At 34.3% G+C, this 26,255-nt stretch overlaps 1 protein-coding gene across 4 annotated transcripts in view; it reads left to right on the forward strand.

The window, feature by feature from the left end:
- The window catches only part of LOC133195777 (dedicator of cytokinesis protein 3-like), a 63,442-nt gene that overhangs the window by 18,745 nt on the left and 18,442 nt on the right, over window positions 1-26,255 (forward strand). For 3 of the 4 annotated variants that reach the window (XM_061331712.1, XM_061331713.1, XM_061331715.1), the window contains exons 4-36: window positions 135-190; window positions 440-542; window positions 1,305-1,450; window positions 1,859-1,979; window positions 2,311-2,465; window positions 2,803-2,884; window positions 3,909-3,969; window positions 4,078-4,152; window positions 4,242-4,317; window positions 4,434-4,558; window positions 4,714-4,839; window positions 4,962-5,086; window positions 5,299-5,397; window positions 5,498-5,561; window positions 5,648-5,757; window positions 5,897-6,074; window positions 6,204-6,301; window positions 7,065-7,151; window positions 7,268-7,368; window positions 9,177-9,255; window positions 10,198-10,253; window positions 10,555-10,669; window positions 10,887-11,079; window positions 11,171-11,298; window positions 12,988-13,101; window positions 17,368-17,577; window positions 18,101-18,166; window positions 19,219-19,311; window positions 19,572-19,666; window positions 19,790-19,868; window positions 19,963-20,122; window positions 20,277-20,425; window positions 20,539-20,627. In XM_061331712.1, coding sequence (XP_061187696.1) covers window positions 135-190; window positions 440-542; window positions 1,305-1,450; window positions 1,859-1,979; window positions 2,311-2,465; window positions 2,803-2,884; window positions 3,909-3,969; window positions 4,078-4,152; window positions 4,242-4,317; window positions 4,434-4,558; window positions 4,714-4,839; window positions 4,962-5,086; window positions 5,299-5,397; window positions 5,498-5,561; window positions 5,648-5,757; window positions 5,897-6,074; window positions 6,204-6,301; window positions 7,065-7,151; window positions 7,268-7,368; window positions 9,177-9,255; window positions 10,198-10,253; window positions 10,555-10,669; window positions 10,887-11,079; window positions 11,171-11,298; window positions 12,988-13,101; window positions 17,368-17,577; window positions 18,101-18,166; window positions 19,219-19,311; window positions 19,572-19,666; window positions 19,790-19,868; window positions 19,963-20,122; window positions 20,277-20,425; window positions 20,539-20,627 — 3,614 coding nt within the window. The remainder of the gene's footprint in view (window positions 1-134; window positions 191-439; window positions 543-1,304; window positions 1,451-1,858; window positions 1,980-2,310; window positions 2,466-2,802; window positions 2,885-3,908; window positions 3,970-4,077; window positions 4,153-4,241; window positions 4,318-4,433; window positions 4,559-4,713; window positions 4,840-4,961; window positions 5,087-5,298; window positions 5,398-5,497; window positions 5,562-5,647; window positions 5,758-5,896; window positions 6,075-6,203; window positions 6,302-7,064; window positions 7,152-7,267; window positions 7,369-9,176; window positions 9,256-10,197; window positions 10,254-10,554; window positions 10,670-10,886; window positions 11,080-11,170; window positions 11,299-12,987; window positions 13,102-17,367; window positions 17,578-18,100; window positions 18,167-19,218; window positions 19,312-19,571; window positions 19,667-19,789; window positions 19,869-19,962; window positions 20,123-20,276; window positions 20,426-20,538; window positions 20,628-26,255) is intronic. The other variant, XM_061331714.1, reaches the window with a different exon arrangement.

The raw sequence follows: 26,255 nt of genomic DNA on the forward strand, positions 1-26,255 counted from the left end.
AAAAAAATATGAATCATATGTATATATTTAACACCAAAATTGGATATTGCCCAATTTATGTATCCAAACATGTTTAAAAAAAACATTGCTTGGCTCTTGGGGCATTTTTATGAATTATCAACATTTCTTTGCAGGGAATATTTCCAAAGAGTTTTATTCATATCAAGGACTGCATTACAGAGGGAAAGGGGTAAGAAAAAAAACTATTATATACTTAAAGAGTGATCTATAATTCAGGCTTACTTAAAAATTAAATAAAACTAAAGTTATGTTGTTCTTAAATATATTGATGTTTGTGGTTGATATATTGATAAGTGTGATCACTCAGGTTTGCTGATACAAATCTTGATGATCTAAAAGGATTATTATTATTTCAAACACAAAAATCTGTATTTTCACACAAGTAAATCGAAGTACAACTATTATTTTTGTATCACAGACGATATCAGACAGTCATTCCAAAAGAAGATCACATGGTCAGAGAGTTGACCTTTGGCCTGAGAGAATGGTTCCAATCTTGGAAGACCAAATACCTCAGTCAGGTAGCATTAAAACACTTTTTTCATAAGGGATATGCAGACCTGTTTACTCTAACGATTTCGCCGTATTTTGTTTGGATTTTAAGTCCAAAATACGTCTTACGTTTTGCTATAACGAAAATATGGAAATCCGTTCATATGGATTTTAGCAATTAGTTTTCGTTATTTGTCTCAGTTTGACGCTTTTTAATCGCTAAAGAAGAGAAAATTTTCAAACATTTAAGTTGTCAAAACGCGGAGTGACAGAAATCACTCAAAGAGAGCAGTGTATGATGTTTTGCTTTGTTATTAAACTATGTTTTGGTAATCAGAAATATAGATGTTTTCTAGTAATAGATGTACAGTCGATGAAAAGTGAAATCTTACGGGCAAATGCCAAATCTCACTGACAAATCTAATGAAAAATACTGAGAGACAACAATTTGGGTAAACAGGTCTGGATATGCATTAGAATTGTGATTACTTTGCTGTCATTGCCTTCAAATACTTTTATACACCAGCTCATCTTGAAATGCTTTGTCGACCCTTTGTGGTGTTTGAGGAATGCCAACTATAAGCAACACCCAAATACTCAAAACTAAGAGCCATTTTTACTTTCATATATATATATATATATATATATGTCCTCACATAACAATCAAAAAGTAGTTGTAAGAATTCATTAACAATGAATTATTACTAGATTGTTATGTTTGTTCACTCTATATCTGTTTTTAGTTAGGTCCAGTATTAAACTGTTGTTAACATAGCTGTGGTTTATGACAGGGATGGAACCAGATGCTGGAAGATGTAGAGAGGACGATGGCTGAGCTGGCAATGTTACGGGGGCGACTCATCAAAGACACTCTGTCAGTGGAGCAAGCTTCCAATCTCCGCGAGGAAATAGCTACACTGGTGGACTGGGGAAATGGGTAAGACAGTTGTGTAGGCTGGGGAAATGGGTAAGACAATTGTGTAGACTAGGGAAATTTGGTAAGACAGGGAAATGGGTAAGACAATTGTGTGGACTGGGGAAATGGTTTAGAGAATTGTGTGGATTGGGGAAATGGGTAAGACAATTGTGAAGACTGGGGAAATGGGTAAGACAATTGTGTAGACTGGGGAAATGGGTAAGACAATTGTGTAGACTAGGGATATGGGTAAGACAATTGTGTAGACTAGGGAAATGGGTAAGACAAGTGTGTGCTATTGACAAAGAAGATTTTAGTGTTACAAGAACACAATAAAAAGTGGAGTAAATAACAATATTATTTTTCTCTCTCTCTCCAAAAGAAGTTTAGAAATATTAAGATGTGAATGATGTTTGTTTGGTGTTGCAGGCAGCTAGGTATGGATCTTATTCCACGTAAAAATGGCAAAGAGATAAATCCTGATGAGTGTAGTGTGATAGAACTACACAGGGTCCACTCACAGGGCGTGGAGAAATTACGCACAAAATCAGTAAGACAGTTCTAGAACCAATTATATTTTCAAAAAGCTTCTGAACTTTTCATTCTTCAAAACAAAAAAAAATTTAAATTATATTTTTAAGACCTGAAATTTTGATGAAATAATAAAGTGAATCAACTTAAATTTGTGATTTTTTATGGTATCAATTTTTCAAACTTAAATTGCACATGTAAAATCATTTCTCAAACACATACATGTATTAAATATGATTTTATGAAAAAACGATTATTTATTAGAAATATTTTTACACAAAATGTAATGAGGGAAAAAATTATTCAATGTTAGAAGAGGTGACTTTTCATTTTGTACTTGAATCTTTCAGACAAAGCGGACTAGATTACCAACACAGTCCTGCTATACAGACGAGGGGAATATTTACAATCTTCTGGTCCATTTTCGTAGCAGTCAGTGTAATATAGGAGATGACTCTGTAGTTTATTTATCTTTATTCAGTGCCAAAGATGACAAATTTATCAGGTATCATTATATTTGTAGGTGAAATTTTTAGTATTCCTCAAAAAGCAAAATTTTCAAAAGTTCCTACATGTTACTGTTAAGAAATGGATCCATTAGGAGCCTAAAGTCTGAGTCTTTAAGTCAGCATGAGATTTAATTGAATGCAAAGAAAGGATCGGAGCCAAAAGAATTCATGGACATGTATTTATTAAAAATTAATGGATTTGATTAGAGAGTTATAGAAGAATTTACACATAATATGATTGTGCATTTTAGTTATGTAATAACTAAGATCTGAACTTTCATCATTTGTAAGGTACATTGCAGAAGTTGATTTACAACTGTTTTACACTTGCAGTGAACAATATGAAATAAAACTGAACAAGACGGGATTTCCAGTAGATTTGGAAAAGTCAGACAACCTGAATGCTCTTTTCACAGTAAGATAGTGATATTTTCTGACACCTTGGTACTATAGCACCATAAATTTGAATTAGAATTCGGAAAGATTTTGAATCTTTACTCAGCAAAAAGTCTTCCCATTTTTAGTTCACCTCAGTCAAGTAACCTGATGATATCCATTTTCATCCATTGTTTTACGTGTGTCGTGCTGGGTACTGGATTTGGCATCAGGGTGGGGCTAAAATAATCATATTATTATTACTTGTATTGAAAAAAACACCTTCACATATGGAATTTTAGTATGCAAACTGTTCGCATGATTATAATAAAGAGCTAGCTCTTTACAAGAATTAGAAAGTTCATGTTCCCTGCCCCCAGTGATCTGACTCTACAGGGTAAAGGATATCAATCATTATATGAATATAATGAGCTGATAGCCCTCTGCCAAAATTGTGATATTCAGACCCCCCCCCCCCCTTCTTTTTTGGATCAGGCTGCAGTGTGGGGATAAGGTAGTCTTGTACTAAAAATTTATTCAGTATCTGTTTTATATTCTATTTTCTACTGGAAATACAGCAAGCAAGCTGTATGTATGATAACAGTATGTCAATTATAATGACAATAAGACAATAATACTCAATTTGTAATCAATTCAAGCATTCTTAAGATTTATATAGGCCAAGATAAATAAAATTTTTCCAGTTTTAATTAAACAACAAATATTTCCTTTCGGAAATACATGCACTTCCTTTTCTTTTAAACATTTTTCCTTGGGGTAAATTCCAGGTATTCTCTGTTGAAAATGAAAAAGTTAAGTTCATACCTTTATGCAATATGATTTCCTCAAAGTCCAAAAAGCATTTTGCTTTAGTGTCTAGAAGGTCCTATATAGATTCATGCAATATGACAGTAAACTTTGAGTCCTGGCCAAATTGTAAAATTCATGTTACTAAAGTTCAGAGTGCCTTCCCAGGTAGGGATGAGTTGATCACCACTTTAGAAAACATGATACTCCAGCTGGTAACTGTCAAGGCTCATAGGCCTCATATTTTTTATTTACAGGACTTGTCCCAAGAAGATTTTCACAGAAATTTATTCCTAGTTGTTCGTATATACAGATATGGTTAGTAAAAAGAAAAACAAATTATAAAACAAAGTACCTTAACAAAACTGATGTTGATTGATAAAATGCTGCTATACTGTAAGGTGATGTGTATAATTGTGTTTGTAGGTCGTATGTTACAAGACCATAAGGAACACAAGAAGCCCCCATCCTCACCATACAGAAGGCCCTGGGGGGTTGGAGGTAAGGATTGTGTAATTGCTGAGTTTATGTATTTATCCTTTTGTGAAGTACACTCACTGACCCTATCTCTCTGTTTTGCCCTCTGCTAGTGTTCAGTGTACGAGAAATCCAGGACCAGATGGATATGGTAGATGATCAATACGAGTGTAACATTAAGGTTGTGAGGTAAGTGTAATTCAAAAAAAAATTTTCGTATGATAAGAATGAAGTGAAATAAATTCTCCAAAAAAGAAAAAGAGATCTTGGTTACTCGAGTTACTGAGACATTAACATTTTTGCAGCTGTGCTGATGACAGCACTTTCTCAGAGTATCACGAAACATTGATAAGACGTTACAATGCTGCCCAGTTTGGTAGCTCCAGTCAACTTAAAGCCAGTGTGACCAGTCCAGAGAAAACAAGCTTAGGTGAGTAGATGTACTGATATAGCATTACAATACTGCTAGTGTGTGTGAAGAAAGCTAGTTGATTTCACATCTGTTTCTGGTCATAAACCATAGCAGTATTTGTGAACTTCTGCCATAATTCAGTTGTGAACTTTCACCTCTGACCCTGCTTTCAGGCCTTCATTTGGCTGTAAAGATCATCACAGGGGACCTGAAGAAATGTCAGACAGAACATCCCGTGTTGTTCAATAAAGGGCTGGCTGTGATTCAAAAAATGGACTTCTCTGATGTCATTAATCCTGGTATGTGTGAACAGTCTAAGTGATGAACTTACATAGTTTGTATATGTATATATTGCATATAAAAAAAGGACCTCATTTAAATAGAATGTAAATGTACAGGTGATTTTTTTTATTTTGTGTAGGGGAGGTCCGTAATGATGTATATTTAGAACTCCATGAGGGAGATTTTGACAGGGATGGTAAAAAAGCTCAGAAAAATGTGGAGGTCAAAATCACTGTATTGGATAGAGAAGGTCGCCGCATTCCTGTAAGTCAAACACAAGTAAACCATATCAAACTAAATTTGTCTTACAGCTATATTGATTTAATTATGTTTTAAAATGATTTTAAGCATCCAACTTGTTAATGTTTTAAATAATTTCTCATACATAACTTGAACTTTCATGTAAGCATTCAAATAAATGATAAGCATAATTATTCTGTACTATTTCCAGTAACATAGTGTTCATTGTATTCCAGAAATGTATAAGTTATGGTTGTGGAGAAGATTTACAAGATACATTCCGATCGGCTGTATTGTACCACAGTAATGGACCAAAGTGGGCAGAAACTGTTAGGGTTAGTCAGTTTGTAATGAATCACTCTATATTTCTCTTCTCTCAAGCACAAAAGCCATTAATTATCTAAGAGAGGTTTTTTTTCTTTTTATGTGTATTAGATTTCTATACCCATGGAAAAATTTCCAGGATCTAGTGCTTTGTTTGAAATCTCACACTGCTCAAGTAAGTTTTATTACTGTAAGCATTATAACAAATAGAAGTAATGGTCTGTTGTTCAAAGGTAAAAATGTTTACATTATACATTCCAGCCAAATCCAGTAAAGCAGAGAAGAAGCTTTGTGGATTTGCCTTCATGAGATTGACAGATGACGAAGATATTGTGATCAAAGATGCATATCATACACTCTGCATATACAAGGTTCAAAGTATTATTTGAATTCTGAAATCGGAACATGAAGCATGACAAAAATGTGTCAGGTTTTGTGAAATTTGAGTGGCTACTGCTTAGCCAGATTAAAGTAGCTGACCTTTTTTCTTATTTGGCTTGCATGTTACAGTGTGAAGACCCCAGTAAGATTAAGTATGAGAAATACAAGACAATGCCGTTCCTTGTGGATGACTTTGGAGACCCCCGCCAGTCTGTGTTCATAACAAAGTCCCTCCCGTACACTCGCAGCGCTAGGGAGACCATTCAAGTTTCCACGAAACTGACCTCCACAAAATTCACACAGACGTGTAAGTACAAACTGTAAGCAGATATCACACCTTGACAAAGGGTTGATAAAGGACAGAATTTTAAGTTTATTTCATTGGTATTTGATATATTGATTTTGGAGTTAATGAGGCTTAACTATATTTTATTAGCTGAGCTTCTTGGAGTTTTGAAATGGAGAGATTGTATGAGTGACTTGGAAAGAAACCTGGACAAATTGATGAATTTACAAGGAGGAGAAATTATGAAGGTAATTTAGATTTTGGACTGTTCTGTACATTATATAAGCAAACTAACACCTGCTGAATAAGTGTCGGTATATATACATGTATATATAGTAATGTCAGAAGTAGTCATTTAATTTTTTTTCTTGCCATTTAAGAAGCATGAAGTCTTTTGACTTTCAAGAAGTGATGTATTAAAGAGCTGGGGTCACTTTCTGTATAAAATGACCCTTTGTATAGACCAATTAAGCAAACAATTTCCAGTGTCCAAATTCAAATAGTAATACAGTCAAACCTCATTATGTCGAACTCGAAACCGAGAAAAAACAGAGAGATATCCAAGGATTTGAGATATCAAGACTAAAATACTTAAAGAGTAAGGGGTTGGGACTTCCAAATCTGTTTGACATGGTATTCGAGTTATCGATGTTCGAGATACCAAAGTTCAACTGTATGAAGTAGAGACTTTATGCTTTCATTACCTGTAAAAAGATCTGCTTGATCTAGAACATAATCTATGAAAATGCAACATTTTACAATTTTACAGAAAATGCATTTGAGTACAGTAAGCAAAGAAATGAAATTTAAGCATAGTCCTCAAACAAAAATAAAACATGTACATGTATAATGAAATTTAGCAACAGTTCTATTTAACAAGTATTGTGATACTTGTAATAATATTTGGATGGGAGATTGTGTTTTGTTTGTAATACTGAAAAACAGCTCCAAATTTTTTACCATATTCGTGAACATTCATTTAAATTTGATCTAGTGTTATTTTCTTTTCAGTTTTTGTCAGACATTCTTGATGCTTTGTTTGAAATGCTCCAAGCAGGCAGTCAGACCCAATACTATACCAAAGTGTTTCATGCTTTAGTAAGTTTGCTATAAAAAAAAATATGGATTTTTATGGATTGCATCTTATAAAGACACAAGTGACTGTATATTTGTGAAAACTTAAAATTCAAGGATTTTCTTCTTCCTTTCAACAGATTTTCATTCTGAACTTGCTGTTGGACAGCAGGTTTGAGAACTTTGTACCCGTGTTAGACAGCTATCTCCGAGAAACATTCACGTCACCTCTAGTCCATACGTAAGTTTATATAACACAGGGATCTCCGAGAAACATTCACCTCACCTCTAGTCCATACGTAAGTTTATATAACACAGGGATCTCTGAGAAACATTCACCTCACCTCTAGTCCATACGTAAGTTTATATAACACAGGTATCTAAGAGAAACATTCACGTCACCTCTAGTCTAGTCCATACGTAAGTTTATATAACACAGGGATCTCCGAGAAACATTCACCTCACCTCTAGTCCATACGTAAGTTTATATAACACAGGGATCTCTGAGAAACATTCACCTCACCTCTAGTCCATACGTAAGTTTATATAACACAGGTATCTCCGAGAAACATTCACCTCACCTCTAGTCTAGTCCATACGTAAGTTTATATAACACAGGGATCTCCGAGAAACATTCACCTCACCTCTAGTCCATACGTAAGTTTATATAACACAGGTATCTCCGAGAAACATTCACGTCACCTCTAGTCTAGTCCATACGTAAGTTTATATAACACAGGGATCTCCGAGAAACATTCACCTCACCTCTAGTCCATACGTAAGTTTATATAACACAGGTATCTCAGAAAAACATTCACGTCACCTCTAGTCCATACGTAAGTTTATATAACACAGGGATCTCCGAGAAACATTCACCTCACCTCTAGTCCATACGTAAGTTTATATAACACAGGTATCTAAGAGAAACATTCACGTCACCTCTAGTCTAGTCCATACGTAAGTTTATATAACACAGGGATCTCCGAGAAACATTCACCTCACCTCTAGTCCATACGTAAGTTTATATAACACAGGTATCTCCGAGAAACATTCACGTCACCTCTAGTCTAGTCCATACGTAAGTTTATATAACACAGGTATCTAAGAGAAACATTCACGTCACCTCTAGTCTAGTCCATACGTAAGTTTATATAACACAGGGATCTCTGAGAAACATTCACCTCACCTCTAGTCCATACGTAAGTTTATATAACACAGGTATCTCCGAGAAACATTCACCTCACCTCTAGTCCATACGTAAGTTTATATAACACAGGTATCTCCGAGAAACATTCACCTCACCTCTAGTCCATACGTAAGTTTATATAACACAGGTATCTCCGAGAAACATTCACCTCACCTCTAGTCCATACGTAAGTTTATATAACACAGGTATCTAAGAGAAACATTCACCTCACCTCTAGTCCATACGTAAGTTTATATACAGGTATCTAAGGTCAACTTAAAAATCTTTGGACATTCAATTCACTTCTAGTCCTTACATAAGTTTACACACAGGTACCTAAGGTCAACTTAAAAATCTTTGGACATTCAATTCACCTCTAGTCCATACATAAGTTTATACACATCTATCTAAGGTCACCTTAAAAAATCTTCAGACAATTTTAAGGGTTGCCCTGTTTTATAGACCCAAAATTTTTTAATGTCATATATTTTATTTTGATTTTATGACAAATTACAGAATCAGTAAGAAACTTGATTGTGACTGTGCTTCTGGTTGAGCTAAGAAATTTTGAATTGACCTTTTTGCAGTTAGAATTCAACTTGGTTTACATTTACCATAGGTTTATCAAAGCACATGAATGACAACATCAAATACTGCCACAGTTTATATATGTCATGTAAAAACTAATACTTCTCTGATGAAAGAAAAGGTGACCTTTTTACAGTAGATCTTTGTTTCTCTGATTAAAATTAGAATCAGATTTTATTTGTGAACTCCAAGTGTGATGATTGTGTAGACTTAGTTTGTTTGGTGGCCAGTTTTATTTACCTTGTTTACCAGATAAGATGATGTCTATATTTCAGCCATTTGATGTCCTTGTTTTCGGACGGCATTCTGCGGGCAGTCAAGGGTGAGACCTTCCCTGTGGCCATGTCACTTAAGGTAAAAAAAACCCAGATTCCACATTCATGCATAACGAATGTACTGTAAATTGAAATGGTTTGGTTTTGTCAAATGATGTAATGAAACACTCATACTGTACTTAACTAAGAAAACCAGAGCAGGAGTCATGTTTAAATGTTATTGACTGTTCCTTTGTTTTTTTACAGTGATGTTTGCCTTATACTGTATAATAATTAGAGTAGGTACTTGTTTACATTGTAGTTAGCAACTTCGCAGGTTTACATGTATAAACAGTTGCTCTTTTGGTTAAGTGCTTATACCCTGTCTGTCAGACTTTTTCAGGGTGTGATATTATGGATGTTTAAATATTGGAGTTTGCAGTACTATACTGAGATTTTTTTCTTTCTTGGCAGTATGAACCATTATTGTATTTATGAGAGATAATTTAAAAACAATGTAACTATATAAGACTATCAAAAGCAGTAGAAAAATAAATAGAAATGATTATTAAGGAATTCAACTGCTGTAATCGCCTTTATTTTATATTAATCTATATACAGAGTGGTTATGTGTAGTATTGCAGCATTATTACTTTACTTCATTAGAATATTGCAGTTTCATGATACTGTTAACTCTATTATCTCTATGGATTTATTTATGAGTTGCAGTCTTTTATCTGTGAATTTATTGTGTTATTAGTTTTTCCATGACGTAGTAGTGTTGTTTATTTATGTATTTATGATCTTTTGCATGTTGTTTATTAAAATTACTTTTTACCAAATTTTATACTTCTTTAAACTTGTTCCATTGCAAAAAAAACCCCCAAAACCAAAAAACCTTGCAAATTTCCCATCATTCCTATGATCAGTAAAGAATTGAGAACATTTCACAAGTTTACTCATATGGGACATCAACACATTCTTGTTGTATGGTAGATTGTTATGGATTTGGACTTTGATATTGAGTTGTTCTTATCCCTAGGTGCTTGCCCCACTTGTGAGATTTATTGTGCGATCTCGGGAACTCGAGACATTAAAGTAAGTTTACCTCTGTATCAATAGTCATAAACTTTACTATCTACATGTATATGTTGTCTTGTCTATAACTATTTGCCAACATGAAACATTGTATTGTTTTTCAGTCTGATATACTCTAAAAATACATTTCATGATCTGAATGTTATCTCATATTGTCTATTGTACAGCCGTTTGTTATTTTAGACACAATAAGCGTACCATTTCTTTTATACCTTTAAGGTACATGTAGTTGAATGTGGTTGATGATAATTCCGCTATCTTATTTCATTCGTACTGAGTGCATGTTATTTTTCTCATGCAGCCCCATGTGTCGTAACTCTAAGTCAGAACATGACTATCAAGTCCAGATCTCCCAGCTGTTTGACAGCTTTGGACGGCTCCTGGCCTCAAAGGACCAAAAACTCAAGATCTCACAGGTCTGTCCAAAAAATTACCTACTACATCATTACATTATAATCATCCGTGGAATGTTAAGGGTTAAACAAAGATTGATACATGTATATTCTTAGATGAATTTTGTAAATGATGTGTATTTTTAGGGAAAAATAGATGTTTTTAAAAAACTTGAAATTTCTGCTGTAAGAATTATAGAGAAAAAAGAGAGACTAATACTTTAATATTTGATTTCTCAAGATGGCTTTGCTGTCCAATATGCGGAAGTCATTTGAAACTTTTGTCGTGATCATGACCAAGAAACAGCTTGCTGATTACGTTAAAGCTGTCATTTCTAAACTGCCTCCCCAACGGGAAATCTCTGAAGACGTGGCTAGGAACAAGATGGAGTTTATCAGGGAGATTGTCAACTCCGACTTATTTCTGGATGATGGTAAATAAAGAGGAAACCACTTCTAATTAACTGTTCAGATATCGGTAAATTAATTGTCATTGACTAATTACTGTATGATGTGATGTTTCAGAATCTCGCAGTGTTATGCTGCCGTTGTGTTTAAGTCATGTCCGGCAGTGTCTGCATCAGAAACAGTTTCTGCAGCTTGTGACGAGTACGCTCGGAGACATACTGGACAAATTGTTCACACTCAAACAGGTACTCAGCATATCAGATTCACTCAGGAAATTCTTAATAATAGAAAAGGAGTTTATTTATCTGATTGCTTACCCATTCCTCCCCCTTTTTAGCTCACCTGGGCTGAAAGCTCAAGTGAGCTTTTCTGATCACATTTTGTCTGTAGTCCGTCTGTCTGTCTGTCCGTCTGTCTGTAAACTTTTCACATTATCGACTTCTTCTCCAGAACCACTGGGCCAATTTCAACCAAACTTGCCACAAAGAATCCTTGGGTGAAGGGGATTCAAGTTTGTTCAGATGAAGGGCCACACCCTCTTTCAAGGGGAGATAATAAAGGATTAGTGAAAAATTAATAGCATCTTTTAAAAATCTTCTTCTCAAGAACCACAGGGCCAGGAACGAGGAAACTCATGTGGAACATCCTCATGTAGTGTAGATTCAGGTTTGTTCAAATCATGACCCCCGGGGTAGTGCGGGACCACAATGGAGGATCAAAGTTTTACATAGAAATATATAGGAAAAACCTTTAAAAATCTTCTTCTCAAGAACAGCAAAGCCATGATGAGTCATATTTAATTGGAAGCATCCTCAGGTAGTGTAGATTCAAGTTTGTTCAAATCATGACCCCTGGGGGTAGGGCGGGGTCACAATGGAGGATCAAAGTTTTACATAGAAATATATAGAAAAAACCTTTAAAAATCTTCTTCTCAAGAACAGCAAAGACATGATAAGTCATATTTATATGGAAGCATCCTCTGGTAGTGTAGATTCAAATTTGTTCAAATCATGACCCCTGGGGGTAGGGCGGGGCCACAATGGAGGATCAGAGTTTTACATAAAAATATATAGGAAAAACCTTTAAAAATCTTCTTCTCCAGAACAGCAAAGCCATGATGAGTCATACTTAATTGGAAGCATCCTCAGGTAGTGTAGATTCAAGTTTGTTCAAATCATGACCCCTGGGGGTAGGGCGGGGCCACAATGGAGGATCAAAGTTTTACATAGAAATATATAGGAAAAACCTTTAAAAATCTTCTTCTCAAGAACAGCAAAGCCATGATGAGTCATATTTATATGAAAGCATCCTCAGGTAGTGTAGATTCAAGTTTGTTCAAATCATGACCCCCGGGGTAGGGCGGGGCCACAATGGAGGATCAAAGTTTTACATAAAAATATATTGGAAATATCTTTAAAAATCTTCTTCTCAAGAACAGCAAAGCCATGATGAGTCTTTTATATGGAAGCATCCTCAGATAGTGTAGATTCAAGTTTGATCAAATTATGACCCCTGGGGTGTAGGGTGGGGCCAAATGGGGGATCAAAAGTTTTACATAAGAATATATAGAAAAAATATTTCTTCTCAAGAACAGAAAAGCTATGTTTAGTCATATTGATATGGAATTATCCTCAGGTAGTGTAGATTCAAGTTTGTTCAAATGATGACCTGTTGGATAGGGAGGAACCACAATGGGGGATCAAATTTTTACAAAGGAATATATGGGAAATTTTTTTTTTAACTTCTCAAGTACAACAAAGCCATTTGTTATATTGACATGGAAGCATCATCAGGTAGTTTAAAATTCAAGCCCCCCCCCCCAGGTGAGCGATGTGGCCCATGGGCCTCTTGTTTTACTGTTATGCTTAATCTTTTTTTCAATAACTGAATTTTGAGTCCAGACTGATATTTATATTTTGATCTGTTCCTCACAGGAGAAGGACATGTCTGACGACATTGAAATGTTTGCCAAATACATGTTTCCTGTTATGGTGGACACGACCTTGACCTTAAGTGAGAAAGTGGTTCCCCACTCCTTTTGTGCTACGGTAATTAAACGTTACATCTATATCTGTCTGTTGTGTTAGCAATGGTGGGTGTGTTTCTAACTTTTGTTTGATGCAGTGCTCCTCCTCATCTAATCCCTGATTAGTAATATTGGTCATTATTTCAATAGGAAAATTAAGAGAAAAGAAATCCTGATATTTGAATATCAGATAAGGGGTGGGAGCACTACAGTAGAGCTGAATAATACACTTTATTTACTTAGTTATCCATGTGTATATCTGTTTTCATTACACTAATACAAATATTTTGTTTAAAAGTCATATAATTTTTATGGGTATCATGGGACACATGTTTTGCTCTATCTAAATACTATGGTATATGAATCTTAACTAGTGTTCATAAAAATGTTGAGGAAATTGTTTTTTTTTTTTTCTAAATTTTAATTGGAGACATCTTTTATATAAATTCTGATAAATAATGAACAGTTTGTGATAGCTGGATGTTGTGTGTCTGAGTAATACACCAACAATTTTTAGTATTTTAAATGATTTTCCTACTGTAACCTTGTGTTTAGAAAGATAAATTTTATATTAAAAAGAATATGATCATATATTTTGTGTTCAAAAAGGCATGTTTATCATTCATGTATTCCTGGCGACTTAGTCACTGCAATCTCAGTCTTATATACTGAGTGACATAAGAAAGGATACACATTGACTTCTTGTCAAATGATATACCTGTACTTTGATCCTAAAACAAACTCAAGAAATGATAATTATTTGAACAAAACTGATGTCAATTATGAAGCATCAGGCATGTGTTTCATTCACAAAAAACTAAACTTTGTACCATTACTATGTAGCCACCTTATAGCAGTCCATGACATGACATCAGCTTCTTTAAGTCTGTCATGTTCTTGCATTCAGAAAATGATGTATCTTCTGTCTTTGATCTAAATTAATGATCATAACAATGAGAAAGAGAAAGAGCATTTCATACTTGAAAGGAAAAGAGAGGTTATACAACCTCTTAATTTCTTATTGATGGCATTAGGTGAGAATAAGGTGCAATTAAAATGTTGAGACTAAAAATTTTCCTCTTGAAAGCAACTGGGTTTATTGGGTATAGTCAAATGTTGGCAGCCAATTGTGTAGACTAGTTACCTTACTCGCATACATCTCTATCATCACACTACCCCACCTCCCCCCCCCCCACCCCCTTGAAATTAGGGTGATAAATAGTGATGGGGGTGTCCATCTGTCCGTCTCTACGTCCATCTATCCATTATACTTTGGCATTATACTCGAGATGGGAGCGGGAGGTATCGGTTTGAAATATCATTGCTCATAGTACCTCAGTTTTAATCACAGTTCTTTTAAGAAAGCAGTGACTAATTTTTCATGCAATTCACCACTTGAAGCCTTTTTTTTTATGTTTGAGAAATTACCTGCTTACTTAAGCAAATAACGTGCAAAATTCTATGGATTAATAATTATTAATAGTTTGCATCAAGCTTGATTGCTTTTCACTGCAACGTTTTAATACAAGTATTACATTGTTGGATTAAAGCCCGAGATAATAAGGACTGCCCTCAGATTTATCTAGTCTGTATACCCCGTCAATCAAGTGAATTAAGGTCGGCTCCATCATTGGGTGATTGAAATTGATTGACATTTAACTACTAGTCCCTGTATATAACTTGTACACTTTGTTTGACACTAGTGGCGACCTTCAAATTAACTTGCGATCTTTTGATGTTTACCACATATATATATATATATATATATATATATATATATATATATATACATATACATATATATATATATATATAACAGCACGATAAAGAAGCTGTATCAATGCAAAAAATTTTAACTTGTTTATATCTGTAATACAAACACATCAAAAAAATCTGAAAATGATTCAGTAAAATAAATCATGCTTGTGTATGATACTTTTTTCAACAAGTAAATTCCAATTCAAAGTACAATTAGGGCCTAATACATAGGTGACTGAAATCTTGTTTTCACTTAATTTGTAGAAGAATTTCTTTTGAGACATGGCGAAAAATTACGACGGAAAAAAAATATAGAGAAGAAAAAAAGCTGCTAAGACGACACTTTTTGCTTATAATGGATAGTGAAGCTGAAAGCAAAATGACTGTTCAGTAACAAGGGTTTCTTCTTTTTTTTACCCAGCATTTCTCGCTACGTGGTTTGTTACCTCCTTACCAGGATGTTAAAATATTTTTTTAAGGAAATACATATGTTAACAATTAATATATATTTCGTTTAAATTGTTTTATATTCTAATTTTAGTGAAATATATATATTTTTAACTCTATGAAAGCATCGTTCTCTCAAATTTTTCCACGCAACTTTTATTCATACAAACGGGAAGTAACTGTTCCATGTGTTCACATTAACTGTGATCGAAGCTCAAATGCTACAATATTTACGATAATAATTTTTAGCTCACCTCAATGAAGTTAGAGATGAGCTTATGCTTTACCCCGGCGTCGGCGTTAGCATCGGTGTCCCGGTTAAAGGTTTAGGAGCAAGTCCATTCCCAAGTAACTATAAGCCGTATCTGGACCAAACATGCATGGATGATGCATCTAGGGATGGACGCTACCACACTTGTTTCGGATGCTGGATCTGACCTACATTTTCCGATTGAGTGACCAGGTTAAAGTTTTTGGAGCAGGTTCATTCCCAAGTAACTATAAGCCCTACCTTGACCAAACTTGCATGGATGATACATCTAGGGATGGACACTACCACACTTGCTACGAATGCTGGATCTGACCTACATTTTCCAGATGAGTGACCAGATTAAAGTTTTAGGAGCAGGTCCATTCCCAAGTAAATATTAGCCCTACCTTGAACAAACTTGCACGGATGATGCATCTAGGGATGGACACTACCACACTTGCTTAGGATGCTGGATCTGACCTACATTTTCCAGATGAGTGACCAGGTTAAAGTGTTTTAGGAGCAGGTCCATTCCCAAGTAACTATTAGCTCTACCTTGAACAAACTTGCATGGATGATGCATCTAGGGATGGACACCACCACACTTGCTATGGATGCTGGATCTGACCTACATTATCCAGATGAGTGACCAGGATAAAGTATTTGGAGCAGGTCCATTCCCAAGTAACTATAAGCCCTACCTTGACCAAACTTGCATGGATGATGCATATTGGGATGTACGCTTACCATCCTGCTCTCGGATGTTGGATTAGACCTAGATTTTCCACATGAGTGAATTTTAGCTAGATTTTAACCAAATTAGCATGGATGATGTAGCTAAGGATGGTCACTTCCAGACTTGCTTTGAATTCTGAATCTGACTTACATTTTCCAGATGAGTGACCAGGATAATTTTTTTGGAGTAGCTATATAACATTATGGCCTGTTATGATTAAACTTGCATAGATGGTGCATCTAAGGATGAAAACTTCCAGACTTACTTTGGATGTTGGAACTGACCAAAATTTTCTTGATTAGTAAACTGGATAAACGTTTTTTGAACAGGTCTATTTCCAAGTAACTATAAGTCATACTCAAACCAAACATGCGTGGATATTGATCTTGGGATGTACACTAACTAAAAAAAGAATATGCTGTGAAATTTGCCTTACTTAAAGATAACATTCGTCAAGGTGAGCTTCGTAATCTTTAATTACCTATGTTTAAAAAATTGAAAAGGATAGGCAAGGATGAATATCTTACTTTAAAAACTGTACATGTTTTTAATTTTAACGATGAACTCTACTCATTGTTACAATGACATATGGTACATAGATTTTTAGAAAAAAATCGATGGGATTTCTGTTTGTTTCATATTGAGTATAAGCATGAAATTATGGAATTTTACAAATATTAGTTAATACTAATGATATTTTTTCTCGATGTAGAGATCTAATAATTTTATCTCCTGGTGAAATGTAGACCAAACAAGCTGTACAGGTAATACTTATGGACTTCCATAGGGATTAGCGCTCAGCATGGTCTGCATGACTGTCGATGCCTCAGGGTACCACTCATGTAAAATTAAGTCCCGCCCCTTACCTGAGAAAACTGTACGGTTAAAAATCTCAGCCTTTAAACATCTGGTACATTGAAAATTATGATACAGAGATGTTTTAATGGAAATTGATAGTGTATCCTTTCTTTTGTCCACAGTTACATACATATATTCAGTACATGCTAGTATTTCTTTGATGTAGAAGATTATGTTTCTAGTCATTCCTACATGTCATTGTCTGCTCTGTAGAGCTTTGTATTGATACGTTGTTGTAGCCCGCTATTTCACCACAACAAGAAACTCAAGATTTTGACTGTGAGGACGAGGAGGTACAGAAAAAAGGAAACAAACGACAGGTCGACCGTGATCGCCGCCGCACTCTGACGGGAATTAACTTCTTTACCTCCAAACCAAGACCGCCCTCCATCTCAATGCAAACTCCTACCCATAGTTTGAAAACTATTGATAGTACCCCAGTCAAAAGTGTAGGCATTCGGAATATCATTCTTATTTTTACTTTACAACAAAATACAGTAAAACAGTATCTAGTCAACATATTTAGAGTTAATATCTGCTAAAAGTCAAATATTGTCCCAATCATCTGTAAATAACAATATTCTGTAATGAAATTCTGTTGTCTTTTCCTCGTGACTTAAATTGTTAAAAGTTTGTTTTACTGTATGATTTTAAAATTAAAGTTCATAATTATCACGTTAATTAAACTAAAACATTAAAATATCAAATGTTTTTAAATAAAAAATACTTTTTTTATTAAATCATGATGTGAGATAAAAATTTTTAAATCAGATTTGTAATTTTGGACAACTGGTTTTATGTGATTTGATGTAATTTTAATTCATCAAAATAAAATTGAAAATGCTACGTAGCTAAAATGCCCATTTTAAAGAGTAAATTATGAAAAAATTATGAAAATGTTCACCTTGATTTCCTAAACCCTCGATCTTTTTTGTGAGATGTTACAATGTTCATGCATTCATTCATTGCTAGTTGGAAATTGGCGAAATCTTCAAGAAAAAAGCCCCCACATTCTCCATGGAGGACCTCGGACTGAGTGTAAATTTCACATTGAAATACGCATGATAACCACAGGACAAAGCTGCCGCATGCTGTCTTGTAAATGCTTTTCCTTAGAATATAAGCATTCTGACAATTATCTTAGGAAATTTAAGATCTTTTAACACATGTCTGATATATTGATTTTTCCAGGGATTATTTTTCTTGCATCTGTTATTGTCTGTGCTTTTCTGTGATGCATGTGTCAAAAGTTATTTAATATATGCTTCTGTCATTGTCTGATTTGCTTCTCTCTGAATATGATTGAGAGAACCTGCTCATTATCTTAAAGGACAAAATGTCCAACACTTAATATTAAATAAATTGCAAGTGATACATGCAAGACCTTAATTATCGTACATAAAAAAAATAAATGTATCATATAAATGTACCATGTACATGTGTATATGTTCTTCAAGACATTTCCCCCCAGTGCATATCCTTGAAAAGCCATTATTTTAGATATATGAAGTAGGGTACCAGTTGGTGTGTGCATTTAGAATGTATTCAAGGCCAAACAGCAAGGTTTTTTTTACTTCTATGCTGACAATAAAGATTAATGCAACACTGTTTAACATTCATCTTTTCTATAAAATTACCTTTATGACTGAACTAACAAATTTGTTCTTTACAACACTCTAATGCTTTGAAGGCAGAATGACTTGTGCTCAAAAAAATCAAGTTTTCTGTTTGATGGCCATTTTCTGTTACGGAAGATGGCAGTTTGATTAAAATTCAAGCAAAGCTAGTATACAGTATGGGGTAAAATCTTAAACAATTCATTGTTATAAATGAAAATTTTAGAAAGGAACAGTGATTTAATAAATATAAGAATTATCTCCCTTAGGAGAAGGTCATTGCTCCATGAAAACAGATAAATTCTTTTAAGTGTGTGTAAAATCTTATAAAAGAGAATAAACATATCAAGTTTTAGTTTTCTTTTTTTTCACCAGAATCAGAAAAAAAAAATGTTTGAGCTGCTGGTCTAAAACCATTTAGCATACATATCCAGAGGTACTGAAAAGCTAACCTTTAATGGCTGTTTTCTTTAGGGAGAAATGATCTCTTGTATGGCTGAACTGCTGAGGCTGATGGACCACAGACAATACAATGTAATCCTGAAACCAACACAGGTCCCACTTAAGGTAACTGTGACAGTCCTGTAAACACACTTAGATTTGCAAAATAAACATTCCAGGATATCAAAGTTTTAATATGAAAATATTTTGGATGGAAACAATGTCTGAGTATAGATATTAAAAAAAATGTAAGCTGTGTATACAATTTTATATAGCAATGCTACACATAATGTAAAAAGTGATAAATTAAAGCATTGAAATATGTATGAGAGTTATTTCCCTTTGAGAGTAAACTGGTTAATCTTTGCGAAACGAAACCATTTTAGGAGTTTCTGGGTAAAGTACTACTGACCTTCAGAGAGTTGATCAAAGAAGACTTATTCCCCCCGGGGTGGACAGTCATGAGGATGGTTATCAATAAGTAAGGATTTGTTACTGATGGCTATTATTAAAAGAGTTAGAAAGCTCCGTATGTGACTCTTTTTCATATAAATCTGAAGTTGTGTACACGTATATACAGTATGAAATACTATATCTGTTTCAGTGCTCTATTTACTGCAATAGAATACTTGTCTTCAGTTCTCAGTGAGCACTTCCTCAAGAAAGATCAGTTTGATATGCAGGTATCTATGTATTACTCTTAATCCAAAATTTTATAGTTGAAACATGCTTTGTCTTATGATGAATGTATAAGAGATTGTATAATTTGTTGATTAGCTGTGGAGTCATTATTTTAACCTGGCGGTAGCCTTCATCACTCAGCCCAGTCTACAGCTAGAGAGGTACTCCGAGGCCAAGAAACGCAAGATCATCGACAGATACCAGGACATGAGGATCCTAATGGGGCAACAGATACAGAATCTCTGGGAAAACTTAGGTCTGTGATTGACAGTCTGTTATCACTGAAAAATAATTTTACTTCTTTGGTGGGGGGGGGGGGGGAATGAAAGATGAATGTTGTTAGATCATATAGTGTTTCAAAAACTTCTCAGTCCTTAATGTGTCGTAACTTTTTTCTTTTCATCGTACAGGTGCCAATAGACGACATTTTATTCCGTCTCTGATTGGTCCTTTCCTGAAGGTGACTTTGGTTCCTGAAGAGGAACTCAGAAAGGCCACCATTCCAATATTCTTTGACATGATGGAATCAGAGATGAAAACCTGTGGAAATTTCCAGTTGGTCAGTATCATATCTGTAACTGTAAATTTATGGAAATTCTTATGTTTATAACTTTCTTTTTTTCAAATCTGCATTTTTTTTAATTTCTGAAAACTGCTGTACTTTGTTTTTAGGTAGAGAATGAGATGATAGAAAAACTGGATGAATATATCACCACTGAGAACCTAGGAGACACAGATTACATGGCTCTGTTCAGTACAATGTAAGTAAACACACATCCAGTAACATTAGTCCTCCACTGTTCAGTACAATGTAAGTAAACACACATCCAGTAACATCAGTCCTCTACTGTTCAGTACAATGTAAGTAAACACACATCCAGTAACATAAGTCCTCTACTGTTCAGTACAATGAGAATTAACACTCATGCAATAACACCAGTCTTCTAATGTTCAGTACAATATAAGTTAACACACATCCAATAACACCTGTCTTCTACTGTTCAGTAGAATGTAAGTAAACACACATCCAGTAACATTAGTCCTCCACTGTTCAGTACAGTGTAAGTAAACACACATCCAGTAACATCAGTCCTCTACTGTTCAGTACAATATAAGTTTACACACATCCAGTAACATTAGTCCTCCACTGTTCAGTACAATATAAGTTAACACACATCCAATAACACCTGTCTTCTACTGTTCAGTACAATTTCAATTTTCAGTTTGTTTATTTACCAATTATTTACCAAGTACAATATACGTCGTCTCACATCCAGTTGCAGTAATCCTCCACTATTCAGTACAATGTAAGTTAACAAACATCCAGTAAACATTTAAGTGCCAGTAAACTTCCTAATCAGTTCAGAAATCTCTCTGGGTTGAAGTTCAGTGTTCAGTGAGTGTTTTGTCTTATTTTACACTCTGTGTAGCTAGCACGGTTCTCCTTGGGTTGTAAGGTGAATCAAATAGAAGTATTTCTGTTGTGGGGGCAGGGATGGGGAGGGAGGATCATGTAGAGTCAGTATGCTTCAATTGTTCATCTGGTGGTATGTAGAGGTTGCTCCCCTTTGCCACTGTTTTACTATGGTTAGATGGTGTGTCAGGGTTTGTGTGAAGACAAAGTACCCAGTAGTACAATATTGTATTGTCAGTGTGATTACATTGTATGAGTATCATGTTTATTACCTTTTATGTCTAGATAAAGGAATTTCTCAACATACACATGATACAAGTACTTGTCCATCTATATCCAGTTGTGTTAAAGAGTTTTGAGTCACATGATTTTGTTAATAATGTTAATAATTTATACTTACCGGTATGTTTCATGCAACAAAAAAATCATTCTTTGTTTAACATGATGATTTTGCTTTACTAATTTACTCCATTTGAAGAGAAAACACTCCTGGATATCAACCACTGTCCTACCACTGATCCGGGTAGAACTCACTGTAAAAATTTCTGATATTTTTTCATGACTTCATTGGATTTGAATCATGATTAAAAAATTTAGGAAGCCAACTTAGTATAATTGGTAAGTAAGGGCACTTAAAATTAATATTTTGACTCCAATTCCCCAGTCTCTTCACTCGTTCTGACTTTCCAGTTCAACATTTTCTGCAGTCCTACTAAACAGAGAACCCTAGAGAACTCTAGCTATATTTGGTTAGTTCAAGTAAGTATTCTGCGTAATTGAGTTGATAATCACTTTTTATATAATGTTTAATTAATAAAATTAATAAAAAGTTTATTTTAGGAGTGTTTTCCCATGAAAATAGTGGAAAAACGTAATAAAGTATTAGACGGTGAAATATTTTTGTCATCCCGATCCCGATTGAATTTCCTATTTAGTATTTCATTGATTCTAACATAGGATGTGTGAAAAATATATTTTTAAAACATTATTTTGTTTTTGTATGATATATTAACTATAAGAAAACATAAATAAATCACTGAAATACAATAAATAATTAAAATCATTAGGGTTCTCTAAGGTTCTTTAGAGTTCTCTAGGGTTCTCTGTTTAGTAGTACCCCATTTTCTGCCATAAAGATTTGAGGTTTGTTTTAGTGTCCAATCTCTGCTGTTGTTCAGATGAGAGTAATTTTTTGTTCAGCTGTGAAACTGCACAACACTAGAGGAAGTTAAGGTGGCTTGTTCAAGTCTTTAGGTATTGAATTCACTGAAATACATATTTTGTTGTTAAATCCATTTTACTATACATATTAAAATCAAGAATGAAGTGGGAATAAAAAAAACCCAGATATCTTTCATTATCAGTGTACTATATTGGTAAGCAAAATGACTTGCATATTTGACTTGTAGATACATGTATATTAATTTACAGATATGTTAATTATTGATATTAAAGACAATTAAGTTGGCTTTGGAAAAAAATCATGAATATTACCACTTTCCTCATTCCTTTAAAGGTTGAAGGATACAATTAAAAAAAAAATTATGTGGATGAAGTATTCCAATTGGGGGGGGGGGGGGGGGGGGGGGTATGATTTCTTGTTTTATATCACATTTTGCTAGCTGCACAAAATCATTTATAAAGTTATAAATGAAATTACAGAGGTAAAAAAAAATGGTAGAAGGTTCATTTAGAAAGGTGGAACAAAGGTTAACCAGAGTTCTGGGCCCTATTTTACAGACTGAAGAATTATACTTATGAATAAGACCAAAATGCAAATAAATTTCTTTTTTGCATTAATTTTAAAATTGGTTTTAAACTTTTTAAAAAGAAATTTTTATGCAAGCAATTTTGAATTGAAAAATTAGTTTTGTAAGATTTTACAATCAACTGATGTTTTTTGGTCTTAGTCGTAAGTTCTTTTGTAAAACGGAACCCTAGCTGGATTGGAATGTTTGAACAGGGATCAGATAAGTAGCAAGATTATCTTCAAATTTCAGTATGTTGAAAAAATGTAATACATGAAAAAATGACCAAGTAAAATTAATTTACTGCTACTTCCTCAAATGTAAAAGCCAGTATTATGTGTTAATACCTTGAGACAAAATAATCTTTGATAGCAGTTGAATCAGGTAAGACACAGAGGATTACATACTAGACATGTGTTTTACTGAGTAATCCTAATTTTTACAGCTGATCGTCCTTTGAGATCAAACAAACAATTGATGATATGATTATGACACCTTGTATAAGCGTGGATAAGACACCACTTTATATTTTATGACCAGAGGTGTTAAAATGGTCCACACAGAGGGAATAATTGTTTAACATGTAAACATAAAAGACAGGCAAGGTGCAATAATGATTGCATGCTGTGTTAGATGTAGGAACCGTCTGCCCTATATGGGTGTGAAGTACTCTCAATTATTGCATGACAGCCTCGGGGCATTCTAGTACGACTGTATAGAGTTTCCTGACCCCTCATTGTCTGTTGTGACACTAAGATATTTGTTTTATATGAAAGCCACTAGGGTTTTTTACTTCGGTAGTATTAAAGATCACTAAGGACTGTACCCAATACCAATATTTTTAAGAGATTCTCTTTTTTTTGTGGCAAACTTTAAAACCACTCAATAAAGTAATATTTGGAGCATTGAGGCCTGACATCGGCAAAAGAGGAGATTTTGTGTGGAGATAATTTGTCCTTTAATGTAAACAGAAGTTCCCAATTTAAATATCCATAATTTGTTATCAGCTGAAAGCGTAACCTAAGTGATCGGAGGGTCTGTATTTAGCCATTGTGAGAGGGTCTATTATACTGGTGTTGTGTTGACTTGGGATTATTGTGACAAGAACAGTGTGTCCTCGGAAAGCGTCAGTGCCCCTCCAGACTGGTGGATGAGGTATATCCCACATGAGGAATATAATGAATCCCGGCAGAAGGGCCTCTCAGAAGGGCCTAGGGCCTGGCTGTCGGACCGAGAAAAACTTCAGATCACGGAGTAAGTCACAGCCTAATCTGTACCCATGGAGGAGAGGGTCCTGTTCTAAATACCAAAGTGAGGAAGGTAGTGGAGATCAGAATTTATCTGGATTGTCTGCATCCCAAAACAGGAGGAAATCTCTATCTAGATTTTCAAGGTTTGTAGGGTCTGAGTGAAATTATGCCTCAGAGAAAAAAAGTAATTTTTATTGTGGAATTCAAACTTTTATTAGCTGAAAAAAATTGGACTGAAAATTTCAAGAAATTTAAATTTGAATAGCCCGCTTTCACATATATAGTTTTATATGTGTTCACCTCTAGTGTTTGGTTAAATGTCTCAGTAGCTAGTACATGAAAACTCACTTTTCCTGGCAAGAAAAAATTATTTCCAAGGAAAAAATGTTTAATGATACATATGTTTGTACACCAAGAAGAAATTGCTACAAATAAATCCATTACTTGGTTTAAAAGGGGGAGGGATATTTTAATTTATCAGTATTATGTTCTCTTGTGTTACAAATATATTTTCATTATTAATAATATATTTGCCCAATTTTATTTTATGGTGCATGATTTAATTTCATGATGCTTCAATATAAAGGTGTTAAAAATATTTGTTTCACTGGTATCCATAAAGAAATCTTGATGTCTTCTCTATGTCTCAATGCACACTATATGTATGTCACAATTACATCTTGATAGAGACAGAAAAATCAATAGATTATGAATTAAAGTTGATACCAACTTTTTTCCTAGAAGTTTATGGTGGCTTATTGATAATGCAGTATAAAATTTAGTATTTAGTCATGGTAGGAGTTTACACATGTACGAGAGTAAGCATTGCTTTATGCCATTATAAAAGAGTGACATGTTTTATTTTCTGTTAGATTTCTTTATTTTGGCCTTTGAACTGAAGAGAGGAGTATTTATACAGATGTTTTCACTTATCAAATTTAAGATCAAACAACCTCACACATTACTGTACTCTATTGCTGTCTACCATCAATCAATTTGTTATTTACTTCCAACAGACCAAAAATTCACAGCTTTTAATTACTTCACTTTCCTGCTGTTTGTTTAGAAGAAAGAAGTTGGTAACTTTATAAACAACATGAGAAGGCAAATGTCACACTTCATTATGAAATTTTAAAATTAAAGATTATTAAATTGCATTTCATTAAAGTACATTGTTTAATTGATTTATCTAAGGACAACCAATTACTTGCAATTTAGTTTACATGATGGATGTTCCATAGGAACGTGTAGACAAAGTCAGCTGGTCAAATAAATTCTGTCCTTTCAGACTGCAGTCTCATTTTCTTTCCACTATTTGCCAACAAAAGTTGAAGAAACTTGTGCATGAAAGCTATTACTGGAATAGGTTGTTGTGATTTATGAATGGCTAGGGAACTGTTTCTGTGGGGAGACAGACCATTGGCAGCTCCCTCTACTGATAGCGCCAACCAGCAGGTGCTCCCCTGCTTCCTCACTACTGAAGAACAGCCACAAAATCAAATACTTCTCAAATTCTACAAAACTTAATGGACAGCCACTTTCTTCTTCTAAAGACAAGCTTCTGTAGCGCAATGTAGGCTTCTGAGAAAATCTTCTCTGTTCCTCCTGTGTTGGTGAGATGTCTATTTGATTTGTGTCTATTTGGGGAGCTGTTAATTGATAAATTGTGAAATAATTCTGTGTTTTTGGTGAGGATGAAAACACCTCTGATGTTTAAATTCAAGAAATTTGATCAGGCAAAGTAAGTATGATGGTTTAATTAATATTGATGCATTAATGGAATTGCATATGATTTTCTGAGCAGTCTCTTTAAAGAGTATGATTTGAAAATCTTGCAATGAGTTTTATAGTGAACTGATAAAGACAACTCACTTTTTGCACTTACCTCCCAATTTTGTTAACGCAAGTTATTGAAAAAATTACTTTTTGAAACTTACAATTTCAATAGAAGTATTTATCATGTAAAAAATCTTGCTG

Source organism: Saccostrea echinata, unplaced genomic scaffold (genome assembly GCF_033153115.1).
Source record: "Saccostrea echinata isolate AGI-Se365-2 ecotype Australia unplaced genomic scaffold, CSIRO_AGI_Sech_v1 ptg000029l, whole genome shotgun sequence".
Lineage (NCBI taxonomy): Eukaryota > Metazoa > Mollusca > Bivalvia > Ostreida > Ostreidae > Saccostrea > Saccostrea echinata.